Here is an 18,752-nt window from a genome sequence, read left to right as displayed (position 1 = left end):
AAAATGGCCGCTTTGGCCATTGGACTCTAGGGCACTGAAGTCTCTCCCCTCCCCAAACCCTGACGTACTTAGGCTCCGCCCCAAAAAACCTCCCGCTGGTAGCAAAGAGGGGCCTGGCAACTCTAGCCCCACCAATCTAAAATAGGACCAAAGGTTGATGGTCTAGGAGGGGAGGTGGAGAAGTGGCACTGTAACCATCTTTCCCCCCAAATGAACCCACAAGCCAATTAAAGCTGCAATCCTTTCTACCCCCCATAAGTTGTCAAGCCAAAACTTAACAGGCTGAACACAGTTACCAACAAGTAAGCCCCCCTGAGTACTTCTGAATAAACATGCTTTGGGTTGCTTGGCATGCTCTGCCCAAGTATGGCTTTGTTAGTAGCCCTGTCTACCCACCAGGGTTGCCAGAAAAAAGTATAAACCATATTGGTTGATGTTTAGGGTTGCTAACCTCCAGTTAATAGCTGGAGATCTCCAGCTGATCACCTGGAGAAAATGGCTGCTTGGGCAATTGGACTCTATGACATTGAAGTCCCTCCCCTCCCTAAACCCCGCCCTCCTCAGGCTCCACCCCAAAAATCTCCCACCAGTGGGGAGAGGGACCTGGCAACCCTATTGATGTTCCTATTTTATAGGAGAAGCGCAAGACCTCTCTTCCCCCAGCACGAACCATGACATCTTTTCAGCAGCTAGTTAAGATCTTTTTATTTGTCCAGATTTTTTTAAAAAATAGGGTTAACTGTTTGTACTTTACTGTCTTCATTACTGTTCTGTTGTTCATCTGTCTTTTATTGCTGTGATTTAATTTACGAGGACTATGTCTGACGTTAACTAATTTTGTGTTTTACCTGTTTTATGTGCTGCACGTTTTATTGGTTCGACATAACAAATTTCATTGGTTGCACATATTAATTGCTGGAAACGGCCTCTGGATTTTTTTAATTAAGAAGTATATAAATATATTACCAAAATACAATAAAATCAGTGCTGTTCTATAGGTTTTGTAAAAGTGCAGTGGAAGGCACAGGGCTTTTGAAATATTTTAGCATTTTGTGCTGTGAAAAATGTTTTTATTTCACATTACGATTTCTTTATGACTTTTTTTTTACTTTGCAGTGATTTATTTATTGTTGTAGAGTTATGTGAATTGCAAACCCCCTTGAGCTATGGAAAGGCAATCTATAAAATACATGTATGACAGTATCATGAGTAATCACTGCTGGTATTTCTGTTTGTTCCTCTCCCCTGTGGAAGGCCCTCCAGGCAGCTTCGCTTTCGATAATTAAAACCATAATCGACAAACAGCAAAATTGATCATTTGCATGCGAAGGAAACAAGGGCAGCATAAAAGACGTCCCAACGATAAAGACAGCACCATAAAAAGCAGCAGCAGTGCGAAAGAGCAGCCTAAAAATTCTATTTCAGCAGCATTTGAAATTTGTAAAATCTAAATCAGGCTAGTTGATTGTGGTACTAACAATGCCTATGGCAAGTTTCATTTCCCACCTGGTATTTGGGATCCAGGGGAAGCTGGAAAGGGTGTGCTGTTTTTGTGTCACTTGCACACTCGGTAGTGACATTTTATATGCCTCGTTTACTCAGAGGTAAGTCCCGCTGGGTTCAACGGGACTTACTCCCGAGTAAGTCTGCCTAGGATTACAGCCTTAATTTTTTTTTAAAAAAAAACCTTTGCTGTTGTATCTTCTCTGGCTCTCGGCTAGATTTCTGTTCTCGTGGTCAAAATACCAATCTGCAAAACAAACAAACAAACAATAAAAATAAAAAATAATAATACCCCTCCCAAATCAATGGCGCGTCTTCGACCATGGGCTGTAGGAGCTTCCTTCAGCCGAGGAAAGGCAACTCGGAAGCCCGTAAGCTGGAGGAAGACTTCAAACTTTGGAGCTCATTGGAGTGGGCAAGACCCATGCCAACGTGGGCAACAGGAAGGGAGATTTGTTAGCCTGATTTCTTTTTAACGGTATGGCTCTTTCTTTAAACAATGCTGCTGTTCCAGACCCTTTCTGTAGCGGCTGCGGTCACAAGATGACCCGCTCAACAATGCTCGTGACTGAAGCAGCGGATCAGATGATTAGTTCATTCATGAAGCTTAGACAGAGAGCGAGAGAGAGAGAAAAGGAAAAGGGGGAATGGCGTTCAGGGCAGCAGCAGCTGCCTCCCTCCCCCAATGGTCGTCCGCAAGTCAGTCTAGGGGAAGGGGGTCAGCCCCTGGCCCATGTTACCTGTCAGGAGGGCATGATAATGGAGGCCCTTCTCCTTATCCTGGTGGGAGCAGACGTCAAACAGATAGGCCTTGATGGGGCCGTCAATAAAGTCGGCCGCAAAATCAAAGAGCCCGACTCCCAGCATGGTGATGACAATCGCCCAAGTCCTCTTTGTGCCTCTGTCAGCGACCAAAGCTGGAAAAGAAGGAACGAGGAACACACTGACATCCACCTCTGCCCGGTGGAGAACTCGAGTGCCAATGCCAGCTGTAATCCACAAGGGCTTTCTTAAATGCTGAGATCCTAGGGTTGCTAACCTCCAGGCAGGGCCTGGAGTTCTCCTGGAATTGGAATTAATCTCACGAACACACGAAGCTGCCTTATACTGAATCAAAGTCAGTATTGTCTACTCAGACCGGCAGCGGCTTTCCAGGGTCTCAGGCAGAGGTCTTTCACACAACCTACTTGCCTAGTCCCTTTAACTGGAGATGCAGGGGATTGAACCTCAGACCTTCTGCATGCAAAGCAGAGGCTCTACCACTGAGCCACAGCCCTTCCCCTGCACAATGCAGGAAATTCACAACTACCTCCCCCCCACACCTAGTGACCAGAAGATGGCCAAGATGCCCTCCCTCTGTTCTCCAAAGTATAGTATACTAGAAGCATAACATACTACAAGCTTTGCTCCTATGTTTTCTATTCCGACATGATTTACAAACGTTTCCCATGTCTGAGGAATAGATAATACTGAGTAATGGAGAAGAGAGTCTAATGGCACGGAGCTGAAGTAACTTCCATGACTTCTCCAGCACTTGCATATATTAAAGAGAGACTGACCCAGAAGAACATTTGCTCTCCCTACCTGCCTGCCTCCCACCAACACCAGTTTTGACAGGTTCGAATCCCCAGTCTGCCATGGAAGCTCGCTGGGTGACCTTGGGCAACTCACGTGCTTTCAGCCTAAGCTACCTCACAGGGTCGTTGTGAAGATAAAGTGGAAGAGGAGAAGGATGTAAGATGCTTTGGGTCCCCGTTGGGGAGAAAGGTGGGGATAGAAACGAAGTAAATAAATACATTAAATAAACGAATAAAAGAATCTTGACGGTTAAACTGGGGAAGTACTTCCGCAAGACGCAAACACTCCTGCATTGTGCAGGAATAATCAGGCTGCAAATTTAATTCAGTATAATCATGTCCCTTAGTTTAAGTAGCATTGCAGCCCGCAGACAAAATTACTGCTTGGCTCACATAGGGCCACTATACAGTTTGTCTGCCAGTAGGCTTAAAAAGGCCCTAATGTGATAGCTGTTCCTCGGAAAGAGCCATTTTGGGTACAGCCTTATCGCCTGGCTCAGGCCAACGTGCTGCTTTCTCTCTGCCACAAGCTGCCAACTGGAACATTTAAGCACAGAGAGTTAAAACCGTGCCAAGGGCTGCCTGGTTTCGGTTAGGAGACGGCACTGTTGCGTTTCCAAACAAACCTCAGAAGCCAGTTTCTTCCAGCCCCCCTCTCTTCTCCTTTTGCCCACTCCCTGCTTTCTGCGTAGTAAATAGGAATCCTTTTTGTTGCAGAAAGGGTGGGGGAGAGGGTTGGGACAAAAGGAACTGGCCGGAAAAGTGAAGGCCAAGTCTCCCAGTTTATTGGGGAATTAATAAAATAGCAGCGTGGTGTAGTGGTTAAGAGCGGTGGACTCTAATCTGGAGAACCGGGTTTGATTCCCAGCTCCTCCACATGAGCGACGGAGGCTAATCTGGTGAACTGGATTGGTTTCCCCACTCCTACACATGAAGCCAGCTGGGTGACCTTGGGCTAGTCACACTCTCTCAGCCTCACCTACCTCACAGGGTGTCTGTTGTGGGGAGGAGACGGGAAGGTGATTGTAAGCCGGTTTGAGTCTCCCTTAAGTGGTAGAGAAAGTCGGCATATAAAAACCAACTCTTCTTCTTCTCTGGACTGCAGTCTGGCAGACCTGAGCACATAGTTGGAGATGATTTGCGTGGCACACAGGTGTACACCAGAAGACTTCATTAAGTGCCAGAGAAGACATTCCTTTCTAAAATAGAGCAATATTCTTAACGCTCACAGAATGGGACTGATGGATTTTAAATCACTTTCGCTGGCCTTACTCACACTGAAATCTCCTTAATCCTGTTACCGGTAATTGTAAAGACATACGACTAGTTTCAATGCGAGGTTCAAGCAATTTGTAAATCGTGCTATGAGATAAAAGATTTTAAGTAATCCCTTTAGTTTCTCTAGGGTTGCTTCAGAGATAGTAACAAGCAGATGTTTTTTCATCGATTTCTCATCTGCTTTAGATTTTATTTTAATGTTATTTTAATGTTTTGTATGATAATGTTTCAATGCGAGGTTCAAGCAATTTGTAAATCGTGCTATGAGATAAAAGATTTTAAGTAACCCCTTTAGTTTCTCTAGGGTTGTTTCAGAGATAGTAACAAGCAGATGTTTTTTCATCGATTTCTCATCTGCTTTAGATTTTATTTTAACATTATTTTAATGTTTTGTATGATAGATTGTTATGGCCTTTGGCCCAAACAATAAAATTTATCACTGTCACTATCACTCCATCTGCTTTAGATACACTTGATCCAAACGGCAAAAGTCCATCTCAAAGCCCATTAACTTTGGTGAATGCAGGAAAACAATGCTTAAAAACAGTGGGGGATTGGTCTTTACATTCAGTAACATAAAGGATCCCGGAAGCAATCTGAAAGTAGGTGCTCAGAAGCAAATCCCATGTTATTTAATTGGGATTACTCCCAGGAAAGTGCCTTTAGGATTGTAACCCATACCTACTAACTTTATCATATAAATAGTTGCCTTTTTGCCCCTGGTGGGATTGCTAGGGTTGCCAATAACCTGGAGAAACAATATTTTGCCACTTTAACACAGGTTTCATGTGTGGAAATGGGCACCTGAAGTTTTTCATGGCATGAGTTAAATAACATCACATGGTAAATAACATCCTATTAAACCTCTATTAAAGGGGCAGACTCTTGGTAACCCTAGATTGCTCTTGTGTATGGGTTAGTAATACTGGCCTGTTACTGCTAATAACAATAGTATTATTATCTCCTGCCAATAGCAACCTCTGCTTCAAGGGCATGGGATTACAATATCATTCAACATTTGCAGGCAGTTATGCCTGGACTAAATAATGAGCCACACTTTTTGTCCATTTTCTTTGTCCTGGAACCTCTGTGCGACTGGGGAAAGGTAACTAAGCTAACACACATACTGAATGCTCAAACAGGTCAGAGACAGTAGCAGGACTATTGTCTTCTTTATCTAACATATACTCAGCTCTTTCCCTGCAAAGATGATGTCTCTTATTTTTCTGCCTCCAATTATTAACTTGCATATTACTGTCTGCTCCTTAACACACTTACATACACACCTGAGCAACCTCTTTAAGTCGAGTCACATTTTTCTGATTATAATTATGTGCCATCAAGCAGTGCCGGATTTGCCCATAGGCTTGGCAGGCTGAAGCCTAGGGCCTCAAAACCTAGAGGGCCTCCGGCCAAGGAGTATAATATGAATTAAGGGCCACAATGTCCCAACAGAGGTTGTCCGCACTGAGCATTCTATGCATTGAAAGTGATAAACCGTCCTAGACGAACAAATTTTGATGAATTTTGGATGATTTTGTTAAGAGAAAGGCTAGAAAAAAAAATCTTTTTTAGCCTTAGTGTATTCTGATGGTAGTTTCTTTATTTCTTAATATGTATTTTAAAAGAATGTAACAGTAAACTTACAATTTCATTTCCCTAAAAATTCCTGCTTATGCCACAACATGTTTACAAAATTTGATTATGGCCAAAGTTTTTCACAGCGTTGATTTTATCATTTATACTTTCCCCCCACAATCACTACGGTATTTAACAATAACTTGTCTTTTAGAGGAGGAATTGTGAATTGTGGCATTTTAAACACCCGTCATCATCCTCGGCTTCACTGAATTTTGTTTAAAACCCTCTTCCATCTTCCTCTAGCCGTGAGGGTGGGGGGTTGGAAGGGGCCTCAGAAGTGGAATAGCCTAGGGCCTCTCTTCATCTAAATCCGGCACTGCCATCAAGTCACAGCCAACCCATGGCAATCCCAGGACCATGGGGTTTTCAAGGCAAGAGATGAGCAGAGACGGTTGCCCGTTGCCTTTGTCTGCACAGCAACCCCGGTCTTCCTTGGCCGTACTAACCGTGGCCAACCCTGCTTAGCTTCCAAACTCTGACAGATCAGGCTAGTCAGGCTACTCACATATTTCTACCACTTTGGGGGAATCCCTACCTTTTCTGGCCCACAAAGCCCGATGTCAGCGAGGGCATGCAATCGGACCCTGGATAGCGAACTCCGTGAATTTCTTTTCATCTTTCCTTCCCGTGAGAAAGTCTTCCAGGGAGGAAGGAAGGTGCAATAGCCAGAGGCTCTATAAATCCCCATTTCAAAGTGACTTCCCGATTGTAATTCTGCTCTGATCTCAAGGTGTAAATTCTCTGTCTCTTGGTGTTGAGGAACCTCTAATGTTTTGCATTTCAAAGCTTTTACTTGTAAACATTTCTAGCTTGTGTACTCTATAAAAATGCCCTCCAAATGATTTTGCGCTATTCTAACGCTATGCCTTCCTAAGACTACTGTACTCTCCCTTTTAAATAAATTCTCTTTAAACAATCTGCAAACGTCTGGAGTAAAGTTGATGATTCTTGAAAGGCAACGGAGTCCTAGAGTCTGACACCCGAAGAGCTTTGCTGTGCTTACCCAAGAGTCGCCCACTCACCTGAGACCACCGTATCACCGTTGAGGAACAAAGCCATTCCCACCAACATCATAACGCCAAGGGCCAGGATGTACGGTCTTCGCTTGCCCCAACTTGAAGTACAGTGGTCGCTGGCCGAGCCGACTACAGGCTGAAGCACGAATCCAAGGATGGGGCTAATGAGCCATACGAGACTGTACAGGCTTCTGGGGAGCCCCACACTCAGCAGGACGGGTGTGACGAAGGCAGCCTCCACCGCGTAGCAGAACTCTCGGCCGAACATGGCCATACTGTGCATAACCAGCCTCCCGGTCGCCTTCTTGGGGGGCTCCACTGGCCCAAAGGGCTCTCCTCCAGCCAAGGACTGTAACATGGTCTCTTCTTTGTCCTCACTGTATTCCATGCCGGCAATGCCCAGCTCACTGGGCTGTGGAAGTAGCCCCCCAAAATCCCGTTCAGTTAGAGTCATTTGGCTGGTTTCTGGGAGAGTGCTCTGTCAGGCATGGGTCTTGGCTTGGTGTGTAGGCAAGGAAGGAAGCTGGAGGAGAGGCGCAAATACTTTTGGTGGTTCTGGGATCACAAGTTTCACAAAGGGGGAGAAGCGGGGAGGGGTGAGCGTGTCTGAAAGATTAGTGCAATTAGGACTGGCTAGCTGGAGTCTTCCCAGCTCTCCATGACTGGAGGATTATCTTCTAGAGGCAAAAAATGTGCATCACGTGTACATACAACTCTCACACACTTGAGACCTAGTTAGTTGGAAGGCATTTTTTTTTAAATGTCACTATAGCTGAATAATCTGTTTCTTCCCATTTAGCCAGAATGCTCTAGCCAGATACCTTGTGTGTGTGTGTTATGTGGGGTGGGTGGGGGGAATAATTGCTACTCCTTGGTTTTAGGCCATAAAGGATTAACATAGAGCAAAACTGCGAGTAGACTATTTTGGAGTCTGTGGAAGGAAGATACAGCACAAAATCTGTGGGGCTTCGGTTCTTTATTCTTTGCTTTCCTTCTTTGTGGGGTCTGTGACCCCCCTCCCCTGGAAAATTCTATTCTCGTCTGAATTTTCAGCTTTCTCTCACCAAAGCCTCTTGCCTTGTTTGCTTATGGAAAGCATGCAGACAGTATTCTATCCATCCAACTGCACAAGGAAAAGGTTACCAGGTATGGAAAAGATCACCAGGTATGGAAAAGATCAAAAGAAAGACTTTATGAACTTTTTTCTGGATACAGCCTCAAGTGTGATTATTTCTTCCTACTTATGGTGGTGTGATTTGTATGATTAGTGGTAATATTTTAACTAATGTTCTAGCCTCTTTTTTGCCATCTTAATAACTTGGGGGTTGGGTCAGATGATTGCACTAGCTGCCAATGGCCTCCTGAGGCCAATTCAAAGTGTTGGTTCAAAGCCCGACATAGCTTGGGACTGGGTTATCTGAAGGGCAGTCTTCTCCCATATATTCCTGCCCAGGAGTTCACAGGGAGATGCCCTCTTGACCATCCCACCAATTAAAGAGGCTCGTTTGGTGGGTACCAGAGACAGGGCCTTTTCCATGGCAGCCCCACAATTATAGGAGGTCCCTGGATTTTGCAGTGCAGCACACTTTCTGGGTTTGCCATATTTTATTTAAAGATTCCATTTGCCAGAGTTCTATGACGATACCATAACTCTACAGCATTCATTCCTCCAAACAAAACTAGACCCTTACTAAAGGACACAGTGGTGAGGTGCGCCCACATATTCACAAACACAGGCACTTTGTAGGGAAGTGGATTTTTAAAAAGCATAGTCAAGAAATACAGGTGTGTATTATTCTAAAACAGAAATTACACCAACGAGTTTCTAAAATGCAAATTAATTTCACCCTTATTTTAGTAAAAAAATTAAAAAATGTATTTAACACATTCTATTAAAACCTTTGGATAGCTTTATAACAGTCAATCTGAAGAAGTTTCAGTTAAATCAGTTCAAAAGTTAAGTTTGTTGCCATGCCGCAGTAGTTACATAACGAAGTATGGACCTAAAATCAAAACGGAGTAGCCTTAATCAAACTCAAAGACTTCTATTGAGCCCACTAGCCAAAACAACACATAATAGAATTATATATACCAATTACAAAGGACATCAATAAAATTTTGACAGGATGGCCAACACAAATGCAAAAGGAGGCTATTTTTCTGGGCAACATATTTCTTTATGTTTGAAATTAAAAATAGGGTGTGTATGTGTGTGGTGGTTCTCCCCCCCACCCCCAGAACTTCTCACATTTCTTCAACAACCGATGCTGGTATTTGTACCTTCTGTTACAGGATCATGAAACCAGTCCTCTGTTGTTTTTTCCAATCCACAGGCAAAGTGGTTTAAACTATAAAGGATATTCCCCCAAGAGCAGGCTTATTGAACGAAGCTATGAAAAAAACTTTCAGTTCTTTGCACTGTGAGCGGGAACTAAGGCCTTTTTGAAAACACTACTAGGGCTTTGATGCTACAATCTAAAAGGTAATGCACATCTGTTCAAATGTGTCTTTCAGATTTGAATCCTTTGTCTTATATAACTTTATAGCAGCCCACATTTGTCTACAGTTTTTTAAAATCATTTTTTTCATACGCTTAACAGTGCAATCCTAAGCAGAGTCAATGTGCTTTGAAGGGTATAACTCTGGTCGGGACTGTACTGACAGAAACCAATCATTCCACAATACATCAGCACAAGCAACCTTTTTTGCTGGCAGCGGTTCTTGACGTACTGCATTATGACCAGCTCAATTCGAGTCCAGGAGTACCTAAGAGACCAACAAGATTTTCAGGGTATAAGCTTCTGAGAGTCAAAGCTCCCTTGGTCAGATACCTGATGAACGGAGCTTTGACTCTCGCAAGCTTATACCCCAAGTATTTTGTTGGCCTCTAATGTGCTCCTGGACTCAAATTAACCATTTTTCTGCAGACCAACACGCTCCCCTTTGAAACCATCTGCATTTAGACCCATACACACACCAGCATGGGTTTAGTCCGGTCTCTGATGTCCACTTTCCTATCCTAAAGGCCCGGCTCTCAATGGCTGCTAGCAAAGTAGTAGGAGGCCAGCAATAAATCTCTTGCAAAACACTGACTCTCCCCAAAACATCATTTAGCTGTAGTAAATTGCAAATATCCCCAACTCCCCACTGGAGTAATATCCCTTCCCAACACTACCTGAACTGTTAAATGGTTCTGTTCATAACCCTCCCTTGTTGAGTTCACAGTACCCATGCGTAAGATAAGTTAAAAAAAATACCATTGGGCAGTATTGGACCTTTGGTTTCTGTAGTTTTATATTATAAGTTAGACTTTGGCTTATTGGATTCAATTACTTTAAGAGATTTAAGCTGTGTGATCTCTTCCTTAGAAAAACCATACTCTAAGAGAATCTCTTCAGAGTGCTCTCCTATAAATGGATCCCTTTTGGAAGAAGGGGTAGCTGGGGTCCTGGAAAGAAACGGAGAAGGTCTAGGACTGATCTCTTCCTGATCATTTTTAAGGAAAGTCCCACGTTCCTTGTTGTGCGGGTGCAAGGCGACATCGTCAAAAGACAAAACTGGCGTCACGCAGGCGTCCGTGTTGTCAAAGATTTCACACCATTCTGCTTGGGTTTTCTTTGAGAACAGATCAGCAAACCTCTTCTTCATTTCAGGCCAGCCAGAAAAATCATACTGATCGGGTAGTTTATGAGAATCTAGCCTCAGACCTGGAAAAAGAGATAGATCGATAGATCGATAGACAGAAAGACAGACAGACAGACAGATAATTTGCGGCCCTTGGCCAAAGAAAGAAAGAATCAGCTGTGTTTTAAAATAGATCTGCTTAATTCACTTGTTTTTTAGAGGCTACAGAGAAAAGTCGAAGGGAGGTGTTTTTAAATATTGGTCTTATTTAAGTTTTATGGTTTTAGGAACAGGAGGAATGAAAGAATTCACTGAAGAAGGCAGTATTTATTATCAGCATCCCAAAATGGTATTAAGGTCACAGATCAAAAGGAGATGACAAAAAGAATGGAAATCTAATTCTCAAAAACAAGGATGTAGGCACATGTCATATAGATGGGCATGCTCAATATTGACATATGTGCACAAACCTCATTGGGCTGATATTGTTTGTGGGATCCTCAGAGCCGTCGGTGTGATGATGTACAAGCACATTCTTGGATCACTTACACAGAGGTCAATATCCTGATATTAAAGCATTTTTGTATACAAACAATTCCAGGTCCTTATTGACTATCTCGGCTTATTCACAAATCACAAGTCCTATTGTATCAGTATGAGACTGTTTCTGTCTAAGCAACAGTTTCTTTTGTTTACTCCAAAATCTGGGTTTTCCTTTCCCAACTTTTATATTTTCTTGCCTTTCAAAAAACTATTTGCATCTGTCTCAATTATTTGGCTATATTCTTAATTATACACATACAAAAATAAGGCATTTACGGTATACTACTGAAATTCATAAGTATGCCAAATAGTACAATTTTGTATTTTACTGAAGTTATATTCTTTTCATGTTGTTAAAACAGTAAAATAAGTTCAGGGTTGAGAAGAAAGAATCACATATATTATATTTTCTCCAAAGCTTCTGACTCACTTCCATGCCTCAAAAAAGATATTTTCTCCCTATGGCTTCAACATTTCCGGACATTTTACATCTCCGGAGGAAGAGGTTTGAAAGAATGCTTTTGCCCATGTACAAACTTCAACCATGACCCAAAAGGTCTGAATTCACAGACTGGGTGGGTGTTTCAACAATTCTGATCCCTGTAATCAAGACATGGGGAAGGCTTCAGGTCACCCCGTTCTGTAACTTTAGTCCACATGGCTGAAAGAGGAAGTACCCAAAGTACAGTTTGCACAGCTGGTCTCCTACAATGCTTATCAAGGTCTTATCAAAGGAAAATAACCTTATATTAACTGGGTTCCTTTTATGATGAACCCCTTGGGGTACTTTCCATCCCTATATATAAGTATTAGTAATCCCCTGGACAAATGGATCTGAAAAACAGAAGCCCAAATATTACGTTTCAATTTAATATATACATGTCCTGCATACAGCTATATAAATATCACCCCTATTATGCAGTTATTGGTGGAAGAAAACACGGTAAAATCCACTTTCTAGTGAGTTGTATAATGCCCTAGTAAAAAGACATCCTGGATTTTAAGAGACATATTAATTGGCTAATAACCACTAGAAGTGTTCATTAAAACTAAAATTAAATATGAAAACATGAAGCTGCCTCATACTGAATCAGACCCTTGGTCCATCAAAGTCAGTATTGTCTACTCAGACGAGCAGTGGCTCTCCAGGGTCTCAGACAGAGGTCTTTCACATCATCTACCTGCCTAGCCCCTTTAACTGGAGATGCTGGGAATTGAACCTGGGGATTGAACTGGAGAAGGATATGAAAGAGGAGCTTACCCACAAGTTTCTTACTGGTCCCCCACTTTTACAATCACTTTGTGCTTTTCCCTCACTCTCAAGATGACTGCAACCTTGTTTTGATTTTAAAAAATGCAAGCGCACATTTACAAAATAATTTTTAAATTTTTTTTTGCCTCAGAACAGGAATTTCAGCTACTGATGCAGCAGATAAAAGAATCCCAGTTCCTCCAGCATCAGTCCCTTTGTATTCAAACTTATGGTACCCACAACTTTCTTTCTTTCTTAAAACTAGTCTTGCCGAAGAGCCAATTCTGACAAGCTGGGAGCCTATGACTGGACGACCTCATTACACTCTTGGGGGGTGTAATTTACGAAGTAATTTACGAAGTCATCTTTTCCAGCATGCCTGAAGACTCGCCAAAAATGCAGAAACCCCTACTTTGTCTATGTGTAGCCTCGGTTTACTGTTGTTATGACCATATTGGGGCCACTGGCTACTATTAGAAAAAAATGGTGCGGCCCAACTTACCACTGAGAAGCTGCTCGTAGAACTGTGGCTCAAGGGCACCAACAGCCATGAATTTCCCATCTGAGGTCTTGTATGTTTCATAAAAATGGGCGCCACTATCCAGAAGGTTTTCCCCACGAGGTCTGTTCCAAAGACCCAAGTTTTGTGACTTCCACAGGAAAGAACTTAGGTATGCGACACCTTCTACCTTAAAGATACAATATACAAAAGAATATAATTTCACATATCAATAGTTTCAATAGAAACACAGGAAGTACTCAGCTCAGTTCTTCTTCCTTTGACATAGACAGACTTTTTCCTGCTTCCCTGGTTTCCCACCCAATATCTCTCTGAACTCAAAATAGCCAGAATTTATTTCTGACACAGAAGGACTTGTGTGGATTCCTGCTATTTGGTACTATTATTTATGGCTTTTATATCCAAAGACATGTCTCCACTTCTGAATGTCATTACGTTCTTGGCTACAGCCTCAAAGAGCAAGTTTCATAATCTACTGTGAGGAGAAAGTGGTTCCTAATATTAATTCTTAACAGCCAGTTTTCTAGATTTAATCTGATTCTATAATAAGATTCATTTCTCTTGTTTAATTTTTCTTCACTATATCCTGTATATTTAATTTAAAACACCCTCACTGAAGCCTTCACTCTTTCATGTTTGCTATGATCAAAGGCCTCTAATAAAAACCTGTAATTAAAAACTGCAATAAAAGCATTGAAGTGTAAACAGCAATTCTGAATATATTTGTGGACCTATAAATTCACTTGACTTCAATCAAATCAGTTCAGGACACATCAAGAAATTTTCAAATGTCGCATTAATCTGGTAAAGAAAATTCACACACGAGCCTAAACAAGATGTATATCAGTTTGCAAACCTGTCCCTACTGAATGCAATGAATGAATCTGAAAAAGATGCACGTTCCCCATCAACTGCCACATGTTGCACATAAAAGAGCACATAAAACTGAATTGGGGACCCATATGTTTAAGACTGGGAGCATTCTGACAAGCATATAAAACCACCTAAAAAGGTAAAGGTCCCCTGTGCAAGCACCGGGTCAATCCTGACCCATGGGGTAACGTCACATCCCGACGTTTACTAGGCAGACTTTGTTTACGGGGTGGTTTGCCAGGGCCTTCCCCAGTCATCTTCCCTTTACCCCCAGCAAGCTGGGTACTCATTTCACCAACCTCAGAAGGATGGAAGGCTGAGTCAACCTTGAGCCGGCTAACTGGAAACAACTTCTGTCGGGATCAAACTCAGGTCGTAAGCAGAGCTTGGACTGCAGTACTTCAGCTTACCACGCTGCACCATGACCAACTACCCTCCCTTTCATATTATTTGCCGGTTTTTACAATTTAAAATCAACTTACCATACTTGCATCAATAACTTGCCCTTTACCAGATTTTGTGCGTTCGTACAGTGCTATAATTATGCCCAGTGCACACATGACTCCACCACCAGCAAAATCAGCCAGAAGATTGACAGGAGCATAAGGATTTTCATCTTTTCTGCCAAGTCTCGATAACACACCTATATACAATAAGCACACACTTAAAAATCACTTCACAGACCCACCGTAAGTCACCCTGTGCCGGGGTTTATGCCACTTTGGACGGAGCAAGTGACTTGGACAACAGAACTGGGGTCACATTTGCTCCTAAGCGGCTCTGCCCCCGCCCCTTCAGGATTGCACGGTTTATCTCACAATTTCAAAAATGAAATTATTTTGTTGAGAAATCCTTCCTAATATCTTCTGAACTTCAAGATGCTCATGATGTACCTGGAGGACTGCCTACTCCCTTATGATCCTATCCAACCACTAGACTAATCTTTTGAGCCTCTGCGTCAGGTGCCCCTACTTTTTAAAATGAGGCAGGTGGCAACCTGGAGGAGGGCCTTCTTTGTGACACCGAAATGCTGGAACTCTCTCCCCATGAAGACTCATCTGTCTCCATTGGTTACCATTTTTTGCCAGTGGGGTGAAGCCTTTTTTTTGTTCAGCATTCCCTCAGTGATTCCTCCTTCCTGCCCGGTTTTTAATTGCTGTTTTTATGTTTTTGAATGTATTTCAGCTCTGGTTTTGTTGTAATGCTGTGGGTTTTGTTGGTTTTAATGGTTTTTAAGATGTGATTTTATTATGCATGTTTTAATTTGTTAGCTGCCTTGGTGGCCCCTTATGAGGGCAGAAAATCGAGCTATAAATTTTGTAAAATAAATGAATAAAGAAAATGGCATTAATACTACACCTTTCATTCCATTCTTAAACTGCTTGATGCTACACTGTGGTGCAATAATGTCCTTCCAGATAATTTTCAGCAGGCATTTGTGTAAGGGACTTGCAAAAAGAAAGCTAAGTCCTTTTGCTAACAGAACCGCTTGAAGATTCCACACATGGTACAGTGCCTGACCTGACACACCAACTCCAAATACCTTTTTCAATACATAATCTGTCCAGTTGCTTTTTTCACAATAGTAAATTTTAGATAACATCTGGCCCTAAATACAGAACATGTTAGTAGTTAAACTATAATGAGCATTTCAGTCAGTTCTGTGGACTTTGGTACTACTGAGCTGTAGAACAAAGTCTCAAAATCAGCCCTAACCAGCTACATAACACCGGCTGCACCATTCTAAATAGAGTTACACTTTTCTAAATCCATTACATTACAATGAATCACGGTCAAGCACATGAATTGCACACACTAAAAGCATTTCTAATACAACATTGCACAACTTACCTGACACAGCCAAATAATTGATATCATGACCTGCCATCTTGCTGTATGCTCCTGAACTGCCAAATCCTGTTAGCCTAGCATATATGAGTTTGGGATTATCTTTAAGGAGGATATCTGGACCAAGATTAAGATTTTCCATGACACCTGAACAGGAAAGAGAGGGAAAAGTTCAAGTTTGGATAATTACAAAGTAGAGACAGGGTATCAAAAGCAATTCTGATTTCTGCCGCTTTCTGAGCAATCCTGATCAGGTCTATTCAGAATCCTATTCAAGTATATTCAATGGTATAGTCCTAAAATAGTGGGTTTAGGATTATACTGTTACTGATTGGATTATAAATATTAGGATTATATTGTTACTGTTGCATTTGGGCATTTTATAGAAGTGGTGACAGGAGGTTTCATACAAATGTCTACTTTTCACAGTGCTCTATAACAGCCGGTTCACTTGTACAATAAATCGTCACAGGGAGCGGCATATTGATGTGAGCGATGAATAATTTTACTTTTAATAAAATATTTTGGTTTGGCACGTGCAAATTAACATCTGAAGTGGGCAACACAGGTGACTGCACTGGTTACTGTTGGGAAAAATGCATGTTGTGATTTTTCTAATCACAGAAATCTCTGGTGCAACTATCTCTGTATATCACCGCACAGGATGGGTTGCCAACTGGTCAACAGAAAAACACCCTGCCCCATTAATAGAGACTTCATGTGTGGAAATGGTGAGCTAAAGCTTTTCACAGCATGGAGGTAAATAATATCACCTGGTAAATGACACTCCATTAAGCTTTTGTTAAAGGGACCTGACATTTTCCTCCAAGCCTGTTGGAAGACCCAACAGGAGATGGATTGTCTCTACAAAGGAAGCCACTGGAAAAGACAATAATGCTAAGAAAAGTTGAAGGCAGCAGGAAAAGAGGAAGACCCATCAGGAGATGGATTGACTCCATAAAGCAGTGGTTCCCAACCTTTTTTTGACCAGGGACCACTAGGACTTTTTTGTTTGGTGCAGGGACCCCAAGGTTCAAAATAAAAATTCCGAGAATTTGAAAAGAAACTTTAATCATAACTGTTAGTTAAACATATATTATAATAGAGAACTTTTAATTGAAAATATTAATTTATTATGGGTTTATAACTTTGTTTCGCGGACCTTAATTTAGTTCTCGTGGACCCCTGGGGGTCCGCGGACCCCCAGTTGGGAACCAGTGCCATAAAGGAAGCCACTGGAAAAGACAATCATGCTAGGAAAAGTTGAAGGCAGCAGGAAAAGAGGAAGACTGGAGATGGATTGACTCCATAAAGAAGTGGTTCCCAACCTTTTTTTGACCAGGGACCACTAGGACTTTTTTGTTTGGTGCAGGGACCCCAAGGTTCAAAATAAAAATTCCGAGAATTTGAAAATAAACTTTAATCATAACTGTTAGTTAAACCTTAAACTTAGAACAATATTTGAATAAATATTTTTAAAATAGAGAACTTTTAATTGAAAATATTAATTTATTATGGGTTTATAACTTTGTTTCGCGGACCTTAATTTAGTTCTCGCGGACCCCTGGTTGGGAACCAGTGCCATAAAGGAAGGCACTGGGAAAGACAGTCATGCTAGGAAAAGTTGAAGGCAGCAGGAAAAGAGGAAGACCCAACAAAAGATGTAGCAAAGAGCAAGAGTCCAGTAGCACCTTAAAGGCTACCAACAATATTTTCTGGCAGGGTATGAGCTTTCGTGAGCCACAGCTCCATAAAGGAAGCCACTGGAAAAGACAATCATGCTAGGAAAAAGTGGAGGGCAGCAGGAAAAGAGGAAGACCCAACAAGAGAGGGATGGACTCTACAAAGCCACAATTTGCAAGATCTGAGCAAGGTAGGACGTTTTGGAGGACACTGATTCATAGGGCCGCCATGAGTCGGAAGCGACTCGACGGCACTGAACGACACAGGCCATTGATGCCTGGGAGGTTTTGCCTCGGGTTTGCCGCTCTCTAGCTGCACATTTTCCCCCCTATCCGAATTCTCAAAACTCTGCATTGGGGGCTTACTGTTGAGTTTTGAGAATTCAGATGGGGGCGGGGGGGGGAAACGTGCCTCTAGAGCACTGGTTCCCAACCAGGGGTCCGTGGACCCCCAGGGGTCCGCGAGAACTAAATTAAGGTCCGCGAAACAAAGTTATAAACCCATAATAAATTAATATTTCCAATTAAAAGTTCTCTATTATAAAATATATATATATTCAAATATTATTCTAAGTTTAATGTTTAACTAACAGTTATGATTAAAGTTTATTTTCAAATTCTCGGAATTTTAATTTTGAACCTTGGGGTCCCTGCACCGAACAAAAAAGTCCTAGTGGTCCCTGGTCAAAAACAGGTTGGGAACCACTGATGTAGAGAGCAGCAAACCCGAGGCAAAATAAGCCTCCCGTGCGTAAACGTTGACGCGCTCTGCCCCGTCCCCGTCCCAGGCCGCCCCCTCCGCTCCTGCAAGGCAACCCCCCCCACATTCCGGAGGGGAGGGGAGGGGAGGGGGCGCCCCCTTCCCTGCAGATGCCCCCCCCCAACCCCGCTCCCTGGGGCGGGCACCTGGTCGGAAGGGCTCGAGGAGGACGTCGGCGCGGCTGCAGAGGCGGGCGAGCGCCTGGGCGCCGCGGGGCCGCTTGAGGTCGAGCGCCAGGGAGCGCTTCCCCCGGCCCTGCGCGCCCGCCGCCAGCGCCGCGCGCCCCGGCCGCTCCACGCGCACCACCTGCGCCCCGAAGTCGGCCAGCACCTGCCCGCACAGCGGCGCCGGCGCCAGGCCCGCCAGCTCCACCACCCGCACGCCCCGCAGCGCCATCTTGCACGGGCGCGGGGCGGAGCGCGGCCCGGCCCAGCCCAGCCCAGCCAGCCGCCTCCTCCTCCTCGCGGGGCGGGGCGGGCCGGACGCCGCGCTGCTCCACGCCGCCGCCGGGTGGGTCCGCAGCGCGCTTTGGGGACCCTCGCGGCCGTTGGCCGTTGGCGGCCGTTGGCGCGCGGGAGGGTTTCGCCGCTCTCGAGATGCGCCTCTTTGCCCCGTCGGAATGCTCAAAACGCAAA

The 18,752-nt window shown here is 43.3% G+C and overlaps 2 protein-coding genes across 2 annotated transcripts in view; both read right to left on the bottom strand.

The window, feature by feature from the left end:
• SLC45A2 (solute carrier family 45 member 2) overlaps window positions 1–7,469 on the bottom strand; it is a 29,166-nt gene extending 21,697 nt beyond the window's left edge. The window contains exons 1-3 of the mRNA XM_056848309.1: window positions 7,022–7,469; window positions 2,244–2,420; window positions 1,688–1,750 (exon numbers count right to left, since the gene is read on the bottom strand). Coding sequence (XP_056704287.1) covers window positions 1,688–1,750; window positions 2,244–2,420; window positions 7,022–7,469 — 688 coding nt within the window. The remainder of the gene's footprint in view (window positions 1–1,687; window positions 1,751–2,243; window positions 2,421–7,021) is intronic.
• A 2,843-nt stretch (window positions 7,470–10,312) lies between these two features.
• Window positions 10,313–18,513, bottom strand: AMACR (alpha-methylacyl-CoA racemase). The gene is made up of 5 exons (XM_056848506.1): window positions 18,264–18,513; window positions 15,679–15,822; window positions 14,310–14,470; window positions 12,937–13,123; window positions 10,313–10,722 (listed from the first exon to the last, which is right to left on the bottom strand). Exons 1-5 carry the CDS (start codon window positions 18,511–18,513, stop codon window positions 10,313–10,315), a joined length of 1,152 nt encoding a protein of 383 aa, XP_056704484.1.
• Between the last annotated feature and the right edge of the window lie 239 nt (window positions 18,514–18,752).

Source organism: Euleptes europaea, chromosome 4 (genome assembly GCF_029931775.1).
Source record: "Euleptes europaea isolate rEulEur1 chromosome 4, rEulEur1.hap1, whole genome shotgun sequence".
NCBI classification, from domain to species: domain Eukaryota; kingdom Metazoa; phylum Chordata; class Lepidosauria; order Squamata; family Sphaerodactylidae; genus Euleptes; species Euleptes europaea.
This window is presented reverse-complemented; position numbering and strand designations above follow the sequence as displayed.